The sequence below is a fragment of the Nylanderia fulva genome, unplaced genomic scaffold, assembly GCF_048542155.1.
Source record: "Nylanderia fulva isolate GAGA-0341 unplaced genomic scaffold, ASM4854215v1 Scaffold13, whole genome shotgun sequence".
NCBI lineage: Eukaryota > Metazoa > Arthropoda > Insecta > Hymenoptera > Formicidae > Nylanderia > Nylanderia fulva.
Genome location: NW_028189518.1, coordinates 1607246 through 1628685, shown reverse-complemented (window position 1 = coordinate 1628685; position 21440 = coordinate 1607246). Strand labels below are relative to the sequence as shown.

Sequence of the window (21440 nt, the reverse complement as noted above, 5' to 3'; positions counted from 1 at the left end):
AGCTTCTGTTCTTTCAAAAAATAGAAGTTCATACTTTGAAGAAAGTAATGTGGCAACTTTTTTTGTTAAAACTTAGTAATCTCTATCAAGATCAAAATCGAACTAATAAGACTTTAATACAAAACGAGCATCGAGAATATTTCACTATAGCTGGAGTGTGAGATTTCATCGATCGTTTTTTCGAATTACTTGTTGCAAGAGGGCGATTGTGCTCTGAGCCGCAGACTTCCTCTTTCGCTTCGTTACATTGAAATTGGACGAGTGTCCCCGTTTTATCGTCTACCGATCTACTTCTTTCTTAGTTCATTTTTCAATGAACTGACAAAAAATGATGTAAAAATAAATAAGCCAAAACTTATCTTTTTTAAACTACAGAAATTAATAAGACACCTTTTTGAGTAAAATTTATTTACTGAAGTAATATGTAGTTTCTCCATTATATTTTTATATTCTATATTTACCACAAATTACACTTTAAAAAAATAGGAAAGCACAAATACTTATGAAAAAACTACTATGTAAAAAAACATTGCAATAATATATTAAAATCGAAACATTTTTCACAATTATTTAATGTATTTAAATGTTTTGGTCTTCCTACAAAAATATCACAAAGTTTGACAAATATGGAAAATTGAAAAATTTTATATATTATTAAATATAATTTTTACACGCTTTACTCTTAAAAATGTTTTATATTCAATAATATATGTATTTTTTTATTACGAAGCGAAAAATGATAACATAAAATAGAGGATATATAAAATTTTGCAAAAATTAAAATCACAAATTTATCTCACAAATATGAAAGATCTTTTAAATAGTTAATAAAAGTATGCTCGTCAAATATTCGTCGAAATCTAAGTTTCTCGATTATTTCCAAGTACGTGACTATTCGCGAAGAATATTTCTGTTCACGATGTGCCGTTTGCTCTCTCTTATTACTAGGATTAAATGAGTTTGTTGTTTATGATCGCGCAATAAGAGACAATCTTATTCTTACTTTCCAGAATAAAAAGTGTCACCATGTGCTAGTAAATTAATTTCTCCAGTGCAACCCGAGTAGCATGATTGTAATATATAAAAATTATTTATATAGAATATTATTTAATAAATACTTTTAATGCTAAATAATATAAAATTAAATAAAATTAAATAATATTAAACCTTATATAAGTGTGTTGATAGTAAAACGCAAAATTTGTATAAAAATTTTTACTTTTATAATGTTTCGAAATTAAACGTGTCTATTAATTGCAATAAAATTAATTGGCAAATGATACGTATATGTCATTTAAATTATTTATATACGCCTGAGAATTATATATACATGTATCTAACTCATAAAAAAAACCTCCGGAATTTTCATAAATACTTTGTCAATTTCTTATTAAGGAATAACGATATTATATTTTCAGAAAACATTAATATTGTCATAAGCTTCACATTCAGAGAGCAAATAAAAATATTGGAAACTATACTTCAGATTAATTTCTCGGGCCAATAATATAGTTTATTTTATATAAGCCAACGTACGTGCAAGATATACAGATCTACTTGATAAATGAATTGTTTATCTAGTACGAAACGTGAAATGGTCAAGGAGGATCGGGCTGCTCATTGCGGAAATAGTCGCTCTTGAATTCTTGAGGAAAGGAAATGTGGGATATGCACAGCATGTTATACAGGACATGGGTATTGTACGCAAACTTGCGCGCATAACTGCAGGTGTTAATTAGCGAAACGCTTATTGTTTGATTTGACGCATTTCATCTCGTTTGCGAAAGTAACACGATGTAGGCCGCGATAGTTGGAATTTCAGTATAATTTAAGCAACGTGAAAATAAAAATGTAACACACGTTGGTATAAAATTGAAAAACAAATCAATTATATGGACTAAATAATTAATTTTTTTCACACGAAAATTTTCGCGCACAACGAAGCAGACGGAAAGCAAACGAGATTTACCCTCGATAGATTTCAGAATAATTCCCGTTATTATAAATTAGAAACTGTTTGGCAATATTCATGGTTGTCGCCGATGTTGATTGTATCACATAGCGACAGAGTAATTCCGTGCTGTGGTTCCATCCGTCTTACCAAACTGTGCAAATACGCCAACTATATCTACACACGGGATATATATTTAGGAAACGTTAGAATATATCATGCAGTGCTTCAGGAGTTTATGCACACGGACGTTATTTATACGTAGCATATAATTTCCATGAATGGCATTATACGAAATAATTAACTCTACACTAGGTATTAATTTAATAAGAAATCTTATTCAAAATAATTTTTACTTTGTTTTGTCTGCAAAATATAAATCGATTTTTGGAGACGAGTATAAAGAAATAATAATGTTTTAATTGTTTATTTAAAAATAAATCAATTTCTATTTCTCAATTCTAAAAATAATTATATTAATTTGTTTTTTTTATTTAAATTTCAATGATTTAATAATTCAACATTATTAGATTTAAATGTGTAAAATATCATATATTACAGTTTTGATTTCAAAAATATATACTGTAGAAAAATTTTAAAAATAAAAGCTATTCACAATATGTTATGATATAAATTTTCTATAAATGACATTTATTTTATGTATGATATATTATTATAGATGCAATTTTTACATGATATTACGTTGGAATATACAAACAGTTATGTGCAAAATAATAGCACCGGTTGAAAAAATGAGGAGAATTTGTATATTTCCTCCATCATCGAAAAGTAATTATTAAAAGATTTCCTGGTATTCGTCAGTTCGTTCGAAGACCACAAAAGTTAGAATTTAATCCTAGATATACAGTTCAACATGGTGGAGGAAACATACAAATTCCTCTCATTTTTTCAACCGGTGCTATTATTTTGCATACATAACTTGTATAGACAATACGAGTTCTATATTTATTATATATTATTTATTTATAATAGATATTAAAATTTTATTGAGCGTGAAATCTGTTTTCGAATAAAAGAAATTTGATAAATATAATAAAAATTGCAATAAATTTTAAACAAATTGATACAAGCAGAATAATACATTACTCTTTTAAGCACTCGTGTGCTTATATATGATCATATGATGCAAAAGAGTAACTATATATAATATATGTACATATAATATAAAATATTCAGATATAATTAAATATAGAACTTTATAAATACTTTTTTTAAATATTTTAATAATGTAATAAATATTTATATGTATTTTACATAAAAACTAATGATAAATATATTTAATAAAAGATGCATGCATATGCATACATATGTATACACGCAAGCAATTGTTATAGAAATATTTAATATTAAGAATCAAATTTATCTACATGATTATAGTTAAAAGCTTTAAAATGTCCAATCACGATACAATATAATTGCTACGATAATTGAATGTGAAATTCTTAATAGAATGTCTAATTATCGTGAGTAACTATAATGATCAAGAATATAATAGAATTCGTGAAAGATAAGAAACTACCGCGACGATTGTGTAAACGATATCGAGCAGCATCAGCATAAATGTTTCATTTAGTTCCCAAGGAAATTGCACGCTGTGGTTATCTTTACTAATCACTCCTAAATTGCGGGAGTAAAACGTGAAAGTCAAGAAGCCGCTCTACGTGAGATGCATAGTAATGACATCTTGACCCACGAAATTAACGCGCTGCTACTACTATATTACTACTTGGTCTTATTCTCTCGAATTTTTTCACATACTATACCCTCAGCACGTTTTTTCCCGACATTTTATTTCTCTCCCCTAATTTCTCACTTCGACGCTTAGAATCAACGCCAACACATTCAATTTGCTTTCGCGCACTTTCGTTCGTTTCTCGCCTCGTAATTTCTCGGCCGAAAGAAAAAAAGATGCCCAGTTAAACTTATAATTCATTGCTGACATTTCGTTACATCTAGACGAAAGACATTTTAGCACAACAGAATTGTTATATCATGAATAAACATAATTGTAGCACTGCCTTTCTCTACTAGCAGCTATAAACCTCAAGATCACTATAAACTTGAGCAGAATGGAATGGAGAAAAAGATCTTAAAGATTAAAAAAAAGAAAGAGAGCTAGCATGCAATAATAATACAGATTTGTAAGCAAGACATTTTGCGCGTGACACAATACTGTACTGCGAATAACATTAAAAACCGCGATGTATGAAAGAAAAAAATAACCAGCTGCAAACAAGTAAATAACTGCAAACATTCATAATTTTTTTTATTAAGATTTCGAAGATTTGTAAAGAAAAAATCTAGACGTGCGATTGCATAACATAATTATATTTCACCCTGCGAATTCTTTGCAATTTCTTCGACATTTGTTATTTAAAGTGAATAGTTTGAAGTGAAAAGAGAACACAATAATTACGCCCGTGCAATAATTTATCTTAGCAGTCGGAAATTCCATTTTTCGACAAATCTAAAGAATTTGTCGTAAATTTTAAACAAATTACGGGTCTGTCTATTATTAAAACCGAAGAAGCATCAGAGTGAGGAAACATCGGATTTCGTAACACGTACTTTTATGCAAATTCGACTCGTTCCATTTCATTTCTTCAATAAAAATCTCGCTATATAAAGCACAAGGTAATTTCAAGGTAACATCACCAACGCTCTTATGTATTCTCATTTTTCCTCACAATACGCGTTTGCGCGACACGAAAAAGTACTTTGATATAAGAGACAGAGAGAGATTTGTATTTTATTATATATATTTAAGAAAGAAATCCTCCCTCCCTTAAAAAACAGATGAAATTACTTGATATTATTCATATCATTACTTTAGATTTGCTAAAACCGAAACGATCATTAGCTAAAGTTGAATGTATTAGCAAAGATGGAATCAAATTCGATCGAGTCGAAAATATGCTTCTTAATTTGAGTAATTGAAGTCAATAGAAATAATTTATTTTAAAGGTAACATTAAATCGTAATAATTTGAGAGAATTAAATATATATATATATATATAATAATGTTAAATAATATTAAATATATATAAAATTCTCTCTCCATTTTGAAATCCCGATATCTGTTCGTGCGAGAATGGATAGAGAGCTGCAGCGTTATTCGATATTCCTCAACCATAGCTCGCGCGGTTTCCGACACCAAACGGCTGTCGTAATTTCTGTAATAGCCAATGAGCCGAAAATTAGGACGATATCCGCCGAGTAGAAACGAGCGCGAATATTCACAGCGTGGACGATCGATTATCCGGAATAATCTGCGCCGAAGTATACATTTGCAGATAACGCAAATTAGTTGGCGAGTATCGTGATCGAATGCGGGAGATATCGAGATGACGAATACATCAACATATTTTTATGCGAGAATGTTATTTTCAATGTAAATATTTTTTAATACACACACATTATTGATACGTTATTACCATGCTATTTTTCTATTCAGATTCGTTGTGTTTGCATTGCATTCTCGTTTATATAAATATTTATTTATTCTTATATAAATATAATTGCAAATATAATATATGGAAAACCGTTAACAATCTATATATAAACGGTGATACTTTTTAAACGTTACTTTGTAATGAGTTTGCCAATTACGGTGAGTGTAACGATAGATCAAGCGATCCATCAATTTGTAAGTTTTCACAGAGAGTTTCTACTTTGGGACACGACAGTTAACGAGTCTACCTATTTTTTCAATTGATAAAATACTTCAAGCGTAAAATGCTCAAGTTAAAGAATATATAAAGCGAATGAAGAGAAAAAATTTATTTTAATCGATATCAAAGGTAACGTTATGTAATAAATATATTGACAGAAAGATAAAACAGAGTTAATATTGTATTAAGTAAACTGTTGGAAATATATTAATATTTATAATTTTAATTATATATTTATGTTGAAATTTTATTTACATATCTGTATTAATTTTTAAAATAATAAATTGCATTATTTATAAACGAATTAATTGAATTCTAAATAAAATATTGAATAAATCCGATATCATATATAAATAGATTATAAAATATTTTATATGACTATAAAATAAAAACTTATATTGAATTTCTTTTTTCGATCCATAAAATTTTATTTTATTATAAATTATTATAAATTTTTTAATTTAAATTTTAGTAATTTTTTCTGTCTATTATGTATTTTATTATTCATTTTAACATTGTTGTATAGTGTGCATTATATGTATACCTACATCTTTGATCTTCAAATGCAAAATATATGCAACAATAATGGCTATATATATACTTCGCATATATCCATTGTTAAAATGTTTTCCTTATAGCATTCCCAATATAAGTTTATCCATCGGTTCGTATATAAACGCGGATATAAGAAAAATTTCTCTATCGTCATTCTCGCATTGCGCCAGTTGGTTCGCGTATATATCGACCTATCTCACTTCTCAAAACCATAATCTTGACTGAAGGAGGAAACATGTATTATCATGTGCGCGAAAATAAGGTCTCGTCTTTCACAGCTTAAAGCAGGACGTATGAAGAGCTCAGAGAACAAGTTGCGCTTCCATTTTTACATTTTTCTGTTAGCTCCTTCCCCGCTCATTTCTTTATTTATGTAGAATGCATAAGGCTTCTGGCAAAAGGTAAATTCATTGTCATTGATTTGATGGTGCGAACAAAAAGAAAACGTTTCTATCGCAATTCTTTCCGGCGTAGCATCTCAACGAGAGAAAGGTTGGAAAAAGGAAAAGGAAAATTCTAAAAGGAGGAAAGATGCGAAACCCCCCCAAGAAGGAGTCGTTGTTCGACTTTCACCCTCTCGATATCCGCGACGCTGAACCTTTGGCAAACATTTACACTGGCTATGTATAGAAATAAGAGTGAATTTCGTTGGTAAACATTTCTCGGGCCACGTGTGTAAACGAGAAGCTAAAGTACGATGCTCTCCAAGTATAAAATCGTAAGGACGGCAGGATAATTTCTTATGCAAGCGACGACTGTCTTTCTGAAATTCTCCGACACAATTTTCAACACTCAATTACAAGCAACGTTCCTTGCATTGTAATTTAAACATTGAGTTTATGCAAGAAGTTTCATAGAAGAAAACTTTAATATAAAGCGATACAAAAAATCGCACTTCTTCCGCTGTATCTTTATTCATATTACATCCTGTGTGATAATTAACGAAAGAATATAAAAATGAATATAAAAAAATAAATTTTTAATTACATTCTAAAACATAATGGGAAAAACTACATTCACTATTCAATATATAATTTTGAAATTATTACAACATGGCAAATAGTAGGTATGAGCTTTAAATCAATAACAATGTAAGAACGAGCGATTCAACAGGTGTTAGTCTGCAAAATTATATGAAATAAAATTTAAGCGCAAAAGAAAACAGAAACGAAAATATAACGAGTTCGCTTGAAATCATCATATAAAAATTTCAGTAATTTTGGTTCTCTTTCATTGTATATGGCCGCATACTAATTGGCAAAATACAATTGCACGTACTAAATGCATTTTCATTCTATTTAATTTTATATCAAACGCGTGTAATCAGTCAAACGTTTGTCGTATAAGTTTTATAATTTGTCGATATTACACATAATTTATTTACATAAAATAGCACACATTCAATAAATAAAAAAAGGATCCGTTCAATATAAATGAACAGTAAACAAAATATTGAAATTATTTAAACTATTTATTTTTGTGCAAATTGTATTTATATCGATCTGTGATAAATGTGTATCCATTTCGTTCGCATTACATCGCTTCTTTTATTGATTCAAATTCTGCCTATTTGTGTCACACAAAACGAATTATATTATAAACTGGTTAATTGACCAATACACACCATGCCATGTATATTCAATGACGAAAATATTAACGATCCGAACGAAACAACATCATTATTGTATTAACGCCAATTTACCTCCACGTTTATTAGCGGCAAACTTGCATCTATATAGGGCACACTGATAGATGTATCATTAAGCTAATTAATTTGTTAATATTTCAAATATTACTTTTAAATAAATTACGAACGGGAACATCAATGGTATGATATTATTGTACGTTTCAGGTTCAATAAGCAACATAGACGGCGCAGAATATCACTGCAACAAAACTGTACGAAAGGTAATCAGTGGTGTCGTTGGGGCTGCGAGTTCAGTAACATCAATTCAAGTTGCCAATCTTCTACGATTATTTAGGATCCCGCAAGTAAGTACATATTTGAATCCCATTTTCATAAAAATATTTTAATAACTAATTAAGTATAGAAAATATTTTAATGACAATTACAGAAAATATTCTGCGAAAATTATTAATTCTCTCTCTCTCTCTCTCTCTCTCTCTCTCTCTCTCTCTCTCTCTCTCTCTCTCTCTCTATTTTGCTCAAGAAAAATTTTTACGGTGATATACATATAGTTAGTGTGTGCAATATATATATATATGCTTTTTCATTAAATAATATAAAACAAAAAGTAAACTTACATAAAAATCACTATTTATATAAAATAAAAATTTTACTTATAAATACTTTATATGTCACAAGTATGTAGAGTAATATAGAGTTATATAAAATATCTATTATTTATAAAAACTAAGGAAAAAACACGAGAAAGATCTTGCTTTATTAGAGAAATGATAAAAAGCATGATTATTAAAGCGAGCATTAATGCATAAGATATGATAAGCATGAATAGCGTTCCATTTTATTTTTCATACGTTTTAATACTTTTTACCACAAAAATTCAAAGCTAAGCAATACTTATCGTGCCTCTAAAGCTAAAGTAAAATAAAAATGTCAGGTGGCAACAAACCGTGAAGATTTCATTCTTGACGCAAGTTTACGGAACCCGCGGTTTAAAATCTTCCTACCGTGAAATCACCTCATCCAACGCTTCCTTATAAGCCATTCGAATCTCCTAGCCCGTTATAGCTCTCAGCGGTCTATTAGTTGAGATTTAAGGGGTGCGACTGTAACATGTTATCCGTCCAACCGCGAAAATGTCATATTGCCTATTAAACTTATATTAATTCTCTGTGTTAATTACATATTTACCAATATTTACCGACGATTGACCAGATCGTTTCTAATTTGATAACATCGATTTACAATTTCCTACAAGATGCATATGATGCAATATTAAATTTAACAGTCATTTTTCAATATAACCCGAGAGAAACACAACAATTTTTCATTTATAATTTTATATAAATATATACTGTGTATTTAAATGCCAAACGCCAAAAAATATTTATTTATAATACACTATTGCAATTAAAAATTAATGTGTCACTTATATTTCGCTTTCTCACTATGCATGGATCTAATATCAATACATATATATTTACTACAAAGCAATTAGAAACAAACTTCAACTGGCTAATTATTAAATAAGATATTCGAATTACAAGATTCTTAGATAACAACTTTAATAACAGTTCATCTAGTGTGTTCCTTCACTCAATAGTCGTTTTTGGTATGCGAGTTTACAAGATTAATCTATTTATACTATCCACATTGTGAGGATCTCATTTTACAACGTTGAGTTTCTCAACGTAATAGATATAGCAGAGGTCAAACTTCGGTAATATGTGTATTTATATGCAAAGTTATGAAGATTGCATCAAGAAAGGATCAAAATATAGTGATTTAGCTATAATGAGATGATAATGATTTTTAGCCCTCGAGCGAGATTGATACGTGATAACAAAATTAATTACTCATACTCGTTGAAAAGGAAAAGCATACTTCACATACAGACGCAAGTTTCTCTTTCAAATATTTTACTGATTAAAATCCTTGATGTGTCAAAAAACAAATAAGAGACGTATTAGCTGGAATGTTGAAATTCGCACGAAAAGCGACGTATAACTAATATAACAGAGAGTTTTTTCTCTCCCATGAGTTATAAGTGTCTGAAGCAAAGAATGATTCCTTAAAAACCTCAGCTGTCGTCGATTCATGCCTCTGAAAATCCACAGCAGCAGAGTTTGAAAGAGATTTCGCGAGGATTTCAGGGAAAGACGTGAAAGGATCAGGCAGAATATAAGTCTAGGGAAACGGCAATGGATTTAATTTAGTTCATTTCTGCGGTAGAATTCTCTCTATCTATTTCTATAGTTCAACGTGAGGATTTGCGAAACAAACACGCAACATCAGATCCAGCTTCATACAGTTATTGGAAACTGAAACAACTTTCTGGAGTACATTTAAATTATAGTTTGATAAAAACATTAAATAACATGAGATGTCATCAAATTAATTTCAAAAATTCTGATTTTTAAATAATATAAAATATAAATCTTAACAAATTTAAAATGTCGTACAGAATTGAATATAATAGACAAATATGCATAAAATATTTTTTTATATAATCTTCTAAATTTAGTGTATTTTTTATCATTAAAAGAGAGATAGAGAGAGAGAGAGAGAGAGATTGCATTGATCAATTCAAAGAGTTTATAATATTATTTATCAAAGTTGTAATTATGTTATATATTATTATTTAAATATTAAATATGTAATTTTTAGATATGTTATATATATGAAATATATGTATTTTAATACATATATAAAATGTGTCGGAAATCAATATTTTAACAGTTAAGAATATACACTGTTAATATTTAACAGGCGCAGAACTCAAATAGAACTTTGAATCTCGTGATATTACTAAGATAGTCAAATAATAGAGTTCTCATAATCTTGAAACTCGTGTGATTTAAATGCAAATTTAACAACATTTCTTACTAAAAAATTTCAACTGAATCTAACGGTGCATCGATATTCATTTTTTGATTTATTTATCGAGACTATATTAACAGTAGTTTCAAAAATCTTCTCATATATATTATATTACGAGATAGTTTCTTCCACTTCTGTCTGTTCCGTCGCATCTGTTAAACTCAGTCTCGTGAAACTTGTCACGACTACGTTGCGTTAAACTAGGAAACTGTTCGAGAATGTATGTGACGTGAACCGAGATCGCTTTTTACTTATGACGTAGTATTCCAAAAAAGTAGCAAACTTTTATGAATTTTTCGACCCAGTCAATTTTATACTTTTGCTTAAAGGCACAGAATTGAGGTAGGAAGCATATCCTTGCGAAACATTTAAGTGCTCGCCATTACTTTCTTCAACAAAGTGAAATTTCTACTATAAACTTGTCTCAAATCGATTATTCACGACTACATATGTATATATATGTATTATAGCAAACACCCACAAGATAACACAAACTGTTGAGTTATTGTGTAGTGTGAATTAAACAGCTGATATTTAGTATTAATTTCTCTAACTTATATGTCAATTTATATCAATTTCTCTAACTTAAAATTTATTCAGAAATAAATATTTTTATCGGCTCTCAATATAAATAATATAAGTATGCTGTCTTCTAAGCTGGGCAATAGAGCCAAGGAAATAATAATTTCTAACTGTATGAAGCTGGATCTGATGTTGCGTGTTTGTTTCGCAAATCCTCACGTTGAACTATAGAAATAGATAGAGAGAATTCTACCGCAGAAATGAACTAAATTTAAAATTTATTATTTAATCTAATCGTATTATTTGATCGTAAAAATAGTATTAAATATTAATCCAGTTTTAATATTTTAAACTCGAATGTTAAAAATAATTGTTGCATAACGTAACGTTCGGTGTCGACTGACAATAGCTCTATTTGACCGAAAAAAAAGATAAGTACCACTTATTTCATAAATTTAGCACATTTTTATCTCATGCAAGCCAGCAACTTAGTTTATCCATATTCATAATGCTTCTACAAGATCGGAAAGCGCTCGATCTTCATCACTTTCACAGCGATTCAGGCGGCAAGGTCTGATTAAAATCGACCTCTTCTCCAAAATGACCGAGAACACGTTTCTATCATTAAGAGAACTTTATCTTCACAAAAATGACATTTTATCCGTTTAAGGATAATCAATCTTACAACTCTAATACATTGTAACGTTTCTACTAAATATCGTATACAATTTATGTGTCCCGAGACAATTCTGAAATTTCTCTCGAAAATGTATTATATATTTATATACATCGACCGAAGATAAATTTTGTATCTACAGTATCGCAATGAAAAATTGGAGCAAAAAATTACTACGATGTGCTATTCACTCGGAAGATGCGTTCTCGCACGTGACATAAAGGACATAAAGTATTTCCATATTGGTAGCGTATTTCGCAGTATTTCGCAACACGAAGGATGCATTATTCATTGCATTAAACGCAACTTACATCGACACAGTATCGCTGCTCGCGTCGCGTTTATGCACGCTCTAAAGTGGCTGTAGACGACCGCTTAGCTAAACGATTTCTCCGCAACTTGTCAGCACGATGACGTACGATCGACATAGAAACATAGGTATAACACCTCGCATAAGCACTATACGTGGAAAGTGCATACGCGTCAAAGGGAGCTTCGCTATTCGTGTCAATCAGTATCCGCGTGCATACGCATGTATATACGTGTCGCGGTATGATCGACAAGCGAACACGAGTCGGCTCACAGGATTCAATAACGCACGCGTACAAAGATTCGAACTGGCAATCTAAATTACATTGTCGATATGTCTAAATTATTGCATACCTATATCAAACATTTTTTTTAATCAAAATAGAAACATAAAGCTAAAAAAAGATAGAATAAGAAAGAACAATTTGATGTTCATTGTACAATTTCAAAATTTATGATACTTTTCGAGAAGTATCCAATTATATTTGTCGATACGTGTATACTTTTATTTATTAATGAGGAAACTTGTGTCCGGGGACAACAATCTGCTCTTCAATCGATTGGAATCCGCATGCAATAGCCGTCCCTCGTTAATTATTACTGTGCAATTGAAGTAGAAAATATAGCTTTAATCGCATCAAATACATCGTCGTTATAAATTTTAGTCACGGTTTTCATGAAATCGAATTAGCTGAAAAGAAAACGCTCAGCAGCAATTTCTGTAAGTGGTTCTCCGTCGCTAGGACTGTTGGAGCTCGTAGGATTACGATCGAGATTCAAGACGTAAGCCGCGCGATGCGACGCGAGCTCAAGTCACGTGAACTAAATAAATGAAATAGCATCTCGTCAGGAACCTACATCGCTCATACAAAATTTCCACTTGGAAATATGCTGTCGACGTCGCAGCTTTGAAATTTGAATAATGATTGATAACCGCTCTTTCGCCACTTCTCGATCACCGGCACACTTTTGGCCAAGAGATAGGATAAAGAGTGCAAAAACTTTAAAAGTAAAAATTACTTCCCGTGGAAATAAATAAAAAAAGAATATTTATTTTTACACGTCTGCCACGTCGCATCATCTCGAGATAATCTCCGAAGAAAGTAATTGGGGATTCAATTTATGAAGAGACTTTGAAAGAATGCGATTTACGTTATCCTATTAAAAGTACATTTATAATCGTTCGTCAAATTTTTTAATTAACTCGGACTTCACAACTTTGGTCGCCGCACATTAGCATTTTTATCGTTACTCAATTTATCGCTGAATATTTTATGAGATTTACGATAAATAATCGCTGAAAAGCGTTTATTCTCTTCGGTGTCATCGTAATTATTATGACACTTAAAATTTTGTCGTATAATGTATAATAATTTATTATACGCGATGCAAAAATGCAGGTAATTAGTTTCAAAATATGATTTTCAGACATGTTTAATTGCAACACGGCTAATCGGAAAATTAACAGAGATAAAACAAACAAAAAAATGAAGTGTCTGTTTGTCGAGATATGATTTAATATAAAATGTAATTGTATGCGTGCGGTTAAAGGAAATGATTCTCGAATTATCAACACTGATGTATGAAGCGTACCAAATCTTCTTTACGAAGATTGAGTATTGTTATAAAGCATTGGTGAATGTATAATTCGAGAGAACGTGTTCTCTTATCCCATTTTATCGGCGTAGCAAATAGGACTTGCAATTTCGCGCGGTTTGGGCGCAGCCGGTTCATTTCAATTAACGATAACATCGTTTTCCAGATTCTACAAAAGAACTAGCTACAACGATACGAGCCTCAGAAATGATCATAGTAAAAAATGCAAACATTCCGACAGAATTTTACGTTAGTATCACGTAACTCTCAATTAACTCGCGAGTAATAGTAAAACATAAATGAATGTGAATAGAAATACCCATTATTTCATACACTCGTCTACCTTTTCAATGTGAAATTCTGCAGAAAAATATAACGTACAAACTCTTAATATAATTAAATTCTTTGTATATCAATGATAAAATTTTGATCAAATATGACCAGCTATTTTTCATTATATACCATATCTAATCATCTGATAACACACAATGCAAATATAATTATCGCATTTTTGTGTAATACACTTCAGTAAAAAATATACATATATAAATAAGTGTAATGTTAATTAAAATATTTATAAAAAATATTCATTTCTTTCTATCGCGACGAGAGATTAAAGATTTTTCATCGTTTCTCTGGCATCTTTCAAAGTTTTATTAAATTTAAAATTTTCCAGACTTTTACCATTGTCGATGAAAAAAGAAAAAAAAATTAAAGTTTCAAATTTTACACATACATAATGTCAGAACTTTTCACTCTCTACTCGCAAAAACATTTTACTTAAATCCCTTCTTCATCAGTATTTTCATCTCAATGTATAATAATAGAGAGCAGAAGAAATTTGCAGACGCTATAAAATCAATCGATCAAACCGCACGAACACGAGCGGATCGGATCGCAGCTTTAATTTTCCATCGAAATTTGATACACATGATTGGACATGGGAGTTTTCATAGAGTCGCCACTCCGAATCAACAAATCGTGATAAATATAGGTATTTGCCATGGCATGCACCAACCGCGATATATGATAGGACGTGCATTGTTCCGAAGAAAAATAGCGTTGGTATCCTCGTGGTGTGAGATAACGCTGCCTCGTTTCTCACTACATAAACTCATCCGACGTGTACGCATCGACGTCACTACCGCAGATCGAACATTTTGAAAAAATCTCGTCTCTAGCTAAGACAAATCGAACGACGATCGAGGGCAAGCAAAACCGTCGAGAGTTTTATTATAGAATATAAAAAAAGTCCTTCGGGGTAAAGATAAATTACGATAAAAAATTGAATCGAGTCATTCGATATTCAGCGAGTCACAAAATGCGAAAAGTAGGTAAGCAATTCTAATAAAATAGCAATTTTATAATCGAACCGGCAATAAAAAGTTTGATAATTATAAAAGCGATAATATAGTATATCTTCGTCAAACGCGACTGCGGTATCACCAAGTTGATCTCTCGAAGAAGTCATCTTACGCGTACACGATGAAAAGATAATTAATTATTCACGGTGCCACATGCCCAAAATTGCTCTTTCTTCGATAAGTATCACCACAGAACAGCAAATGTATAATGTTGTATAGAAACAGACGAAGGGAAGAACTTGATCCAAATATAAATGACAAACTGATGGTAAAACTTATTATGGAATGTTATGATGAAATGCATGATTTAGACAAATGATGTTCTTTGCGTACAAACCATCGTTTCTCGAATGCTTTGTCCTTCGAGAGATTAAATTTATACCCTTGTTACCTCATAAATCTTCAAACTCACGAGTAAGTCATTTTGAATGATCTCCAAGTACCAGACTGTCAAACAGCTAATGTATATTTGATTTTACTGTTCCTTAAATATCCTACATTATTAGACCCTTTAAAATTTTATTCTTTAAGAATTCATGATTCTGTGGAACTTTGATTTTCGAATCTTTCGATCTGTAGTTGCTTAAGCCTTTGGATTATGTGATCTTTTAGTCTTTGAGCTCTTACATTGTTGAATTCTTGAATCCTTGAAGCTTCGTAACAATGGGTCTTTCATTACTTATATACTCTCTCGAGCTTTGACGCTATATCTTTTTGTGCTTGAATACTAAGATACTTGTTTATTGCATCCTTGAAATACTTTAAAAGTAAAAAGAAATTTTATGTCGCTATATGGCGTCAAGCTTTGCGACAAAGTAGTATGAATCATATTTTAAAGGACCGCAAAAAACGATATAAATTAATTATCTTTACATCATTGGTCGCTCCCAAGATGCACTCTTTTCTTTCGAGGTAAATATAGAAGTTTATGTGTGATTTGCTAATAGACATTAAATTACATGCTTTCACTCTCTCAGTCCGTCGAGAAACGTCGACCACTTCCAGGGGGATTCGAGTTTACTCGTACTTCGCTTTTAGCCAGACGCAGTCACTCGCTCGCAATTAGAAATAGGATTATCCCATACCAACGCAAACATCCATATTCTATAATGTCGTACGCGACGCAATAAAGAGCTCGGTATCGTTTTTCGATAAGCAAAATCAAAGGCCGATATTAGAAAAAAAATATTTTTCGACTTTATGAGATTTAAAAATAAAGATAGAAATGACGGTGAAAACTTCCTAAAAGTTTTATAATTCGGAATACTTTAAACTGTTGACATAATAACAATTGCATAATAAAATTACGTTAGAATATCGTACGAAAAGAAAAATTTATATAATACATGCATAAATCTTATAGAACATTTTTTGCTTCTTATGTTTCTAAAATTTGTTGTAATTTCCATATTTATTCCAACAATAATGATAATGTACTTTGGTCTTGTTTGCCCTACGTTATATAAAAAATAATGCAAAAATTCTTTTGCATAGAAATAAATCTAGAAAACTCAAATCTAGAAAATTCAAAAATAATGATTATCTTTTATTACGATTAATTCTACGATATAATTAAGTTGATAGATCTAACATTTTGAAAATCTAACAACCTTAACAATTTCTAACGAGTCTAACAATTTCCTATGTGTGAATAATTTAAAATAGAAATTCACCTATTTTGTTGTAGGTCTCCTTTTTCTCAACAAGCCCAGAGCTTTCCAACAAGCAACGCTTCGAATACTTTACCCGTACGATACCTAGCGATCACTATCAAGTCAAAGCAATGGTCGATATTGTATTGACGATGGGCTGGAGTTACGTCTCCATCATTTACGAGGAGAGCAACTACGGTATAAAGGTACGTACTCGATCGTAATGTTCTGTTTTAGATTCATGAACACTAAATCACAAAATTTGTGCAAAATATAAATTGCATACTTTCATTATTAAATTTTATGAATTATGCGTATGCACACAATATGTTGAAAAATCATATTTTTTATCTATTCTTATTTTATTATCTTTCCATTTAACTGATATTTCCAAAGCTCGCGGTAATATTTTTCCCGCATATGTGATGTAAATATTATGAATTTTTTCCCTTCAAAAATTTTTGTGCAGTCAAATATGCAAATAATTTTTTTTATTGTAAATTATATTTTACTCACGCATAATATATCACTTCAGTCCAACATTATTACTACAACGCCATTTTCACAAAGCTTTTAAGCTAAATTAAATATTCATACATAAAATATAGTAGTGTATAAATGCTAAATAAATTAATATAAAATTGCAATGAAGTTTCTTGATGACTTTGTACCGACATTATGTAAATAATAGAGTTAAAAATAATATAACTATTCACATAACAACATTATTATCTTTTACTAAATAGTATATGTAAGAATTTTATTATAAAGTATTTTATTATAAAGTTAAACCTTAATGTAAATTCGATACGATTGTTTCAGGATCATATTCTCTTTAGAAACAGATCTTATTAAAAATGCTCGTAACACAATTAATATGTTTTAATAAACTGGAAAAGAATTTTATTATAAAGTCAAACCTTAATGTATAATAAAGTTAAACCGTAATGTTTGATATGATTGTTTCAAGATCATGTACTGTTTTTAAAAATAAATCTTATAAATAATACTTGACATAATATAACATTAAACTAATAAATGCATTTAATCATACATAATTAGATATTTTACAATTCAAATAATTATAATAATAATTTTAAATTTTGTATAAAAGTATGAAATATCAATGATTTGTTACATAACAATGTAAAATTAAAATTATGTGACAAATGTTTTACGAGCAACTATTTATTTGAAGGTTGTCCCATCTAAATAGATCTTTATGTAACTACAGTCTGACAAATTCATAAATCGTAATATTTTAAGAGTATAAACACGCAAAAACGAGAATAAATGGAAAGTGAAATGAAATTTTATTTGCCAACACAGTCCATTATAATAATTCACAACATTGCGCATATGTGATTTTGATCTCTTCATCACGATCTTTGCTCATGCAAAATATGTGAATATTTAGTATTACGCGAAAATCACAGTGCTTCTTATTTGCTCGGCCCCCGCACAACCAAATAAGAAACGAAAAATCGCAAAATCCATCTCTTTTTTCTCTTATATTTTTTCTCGTAAGAGCATTTACATTCCAGCTTTTCATTACAAGGATCTCTTTCTTTTTCAAGAATCTCTCTTTTTCATCTTTTTAGATTATTATATGAAAATTTAACATATACGGGAATTATATGCTAATTATTCGCTAATTAAGATGTTTAGCTTTATAATCAACTTCGAGTTGTTTAATCTCACCTAATGTCGGGCAGCTAAAGAGTAATAGGAATTTAATAGAGCATTAAATTATGGAGGATGCTAATTAAAAAGCTTTTTTATAAGTACTTTGAACTTTAAACTCTGTTATAAATTATATAATCATCAATAAAAGCTAGTTTCTTATTACGTTATTAAAGGAAATGTATATTTGCGTACTTTGCTAACAATTAATTTAGTTTTGAAAATTTGCTCATAATATATATGTTTCGTTGTAGAAATACAATTATAGATACCTTAGATTTTTTATAAATAGTTATCTGGTATTAATACCTTTCATCCATCAAACAAATTTCGTGCCTCTGTTATGCAATTATAAAGATAGCTAAATTTTTCTTAAGTACTCTAAATATATATACATTACAAATATGTATATGTATTAAAAAAAAAATCCATGAAAAGTAATATGAAAAAAGTTAGATTTATTTAATTATATCAAACAAATAAATATGTTGTTTGCTTTTAGTAATCTTTTAATGCAACGTAGAAAAAGGGAGAGAAAGGAAAGGATTTTCCATAAGTTAATCCTCGTGTGAAGAAAACAATCGCACAAATTATGCGACAGAAAGAAGAAATGCAAAAGCAATTCCTACCTTCTCTCGCTCAAAAAAAACATAAAAGAGGAAGTTGCAGCAATGGGTTTAGGTGAAGAAGAATTATAGTTGAAAAAAAGATATCTCCTACTCGGAAGCAACGCTCGGCTTAGCTATATGATAACGATAAATGTCGGGTTAATATGAAAGAACGCTACTTAGCAAGATATACCCAGTTGCTCATCCGTTTTCGACTTGGAAACTAACGCGCTTAAGATGTAAGAATGTAATTGAGAAATATATCAAAATAACGTCCAATAACGGGAAACAATAACTGACAACATTTGTAACTTTTATTGCGGAAGCGAGAATGCATCTTCAATCGATTGCGCTTGCGTTATGAAAGATGCATAAACGTCTTTCCCATGACACTTTATTGCAAAATATTGTTCGTAATGTGTATATTCTATTCATAATACATAAGAGAAGCATGTGCGTATTTTTTTTTTTTTTTTTAATTATGTGTATAATGAATTCATTCTCAGCATTTGTCTGCGATCAATTAAAAAATTAATATGAGAATAATCCTATACTAACATGGATCGTAACAAACATTTTTCGTAAACGTATTCAGAGAAAGAACGTAGTTTTATTGCTATTTCAAAAAGAAAATATTACGAATAAATTGTGCGTATACATTCAGAGAATATTTTAAGAAAAATTCAGCAATCTTTATTATTGCATAACAGAGGTATGAAATTCGTTTGATAGAGAGAGCTATATTAATATCCAAATAATCATTTATAAAAAATCTAAGGTATCTACAATTGTATTTCTACAACAAAACCAATATTTATGCACATATTATTTTAAGTCAAGAAATTCGAGGTATTCGAGAATTATTACAAATCGTTTTATCTATAAAAGCAGTAAAAAAGTTTTGATATTCAATCTAAAAATATAATATCTGCAGCTGTGCAGTTTTTGATGATAAAAAATTTCAACAATATAGAGATTAAGCCAACATTTCGCGCGGCCTTCTTGGAACTTCTCATTTGTATTCAGGATACGATTACACTGAAAATCGAAACCGATATATATGTGCTTCAAAGAAACGTAGCTTACTGGAAGAGCAGAACAAATAAGTTTCAGAGAAATGTGACGATTGGAAAAACGTAAAGATGTTAAATATGCAATAAGCATAGCGAGCTCGTTATACTTTGTCGTTATGATATAGTCAGTTGTAAATACTTAAATAGCATACGTATAACATCACATGATACACATAAACACATAGTTATCGTGTGTATGATCGTATTACGTAATAAGATAATAGTAAAATTTAACGTATAATTTAATGTATAATTAGAATAATTGAATGTTATTTTAATGAATTAAAATTAAAAAGATACTGTATACACATAAATGAGCTATGTCTTTTGTCGCTACGTTTTGAGTTAAAAGTTAAATTGTCAATTTGATTTAAAACGTAGCGACAAAAGACAGTAGCTCATTTATGTGTATACAGTATCTTTTTAATTTTAATTAATTAAAATAACGTTCAATTATTCTAATTATTATACATTAAATTTTACTATTATCTTATTACGTAATACGATCATATACACCATAATTATGTGTTTATGTGTTAAATTGTCAATTTGACTGAAAACGTAGCAACAAAAGACAGCTCATCTGTGTATACAGTATCTTTTTAATTTTGATTTATTAAAATAACGTTCAATCATTCTAATTATACATATGTTCGTTAAACACAAATGACAAAGTTCAGTAAAAAACATTTGCTTCAAAATAAGCGAGAAATTTAACAACGTAGGAAGTAACACAGTAGCACGCAATAGTGGGCGTTAAATTTATGCGATCGTTGCCCAATTAATTACACAATTGTCACATTTGCGAGCAAGATCGATATGCCTGCATTAAATTTCGCGGGTATACATACGCGACACGGACTAATGACGCAATCGTATTTAGAGGGTGCATGCCAAAATGGCATTTCAATCTATTAATACATCTTTCGTATTCTCTTAAGGATATTAAATATTTAATTAGTGTATTATCATTTGATAAGCAGCGATTTTAATTATAAGTATGGCATTACAAACAGTGAAATATCATTGATAATTTGTTAGTAATAGCCGATTTTTGACTGAAATCTTACTACCACATTTACCATAAAATATAAGAAGCAAAGTATGAATGTTTTCACTGAAAATCAGTGAGTATTTCTCTGAAATCTTATTATTGTTTTAATCCATGTTTTTTTACTGTCAATGTAGAAGAGTAATGTCACAATAAGTACTGACGACACAATCGGAAAAAAAA

General features: G+C 29.9%; 2 protein-coding genes across 2 annotated transcripts in view; one reads left to right on the top strand and one right to left on the bottom strand.

Annotated features, from left to right (window-relative positions):
* The window catches only part of CSN7 (COP9 signalosome subunit 7), an 83016-nt gene that overhangs the window by 42112 nt on the left and 19464 nt on the right, over positions 1 to 21440 (bottom strand). The window lies entirely within an intron of this gene.
* Positions 1 to 21440, top strand: part of Glurb (metabotropic glutamate receptor B) — a 124531-nt gene that overhangs the window by 89505 nt on the left and 13586 nt on the right. Inside the window, 2 exon segments of the mRNA XM_085479762.1 lie at positions 8051 to 8190; positions 16878 to 17048. Of these exon segments, the coding sequence (XP_085335888.1) occupies positions 8051 to 8190; positions 16878 to 17048 (311 nt within the window).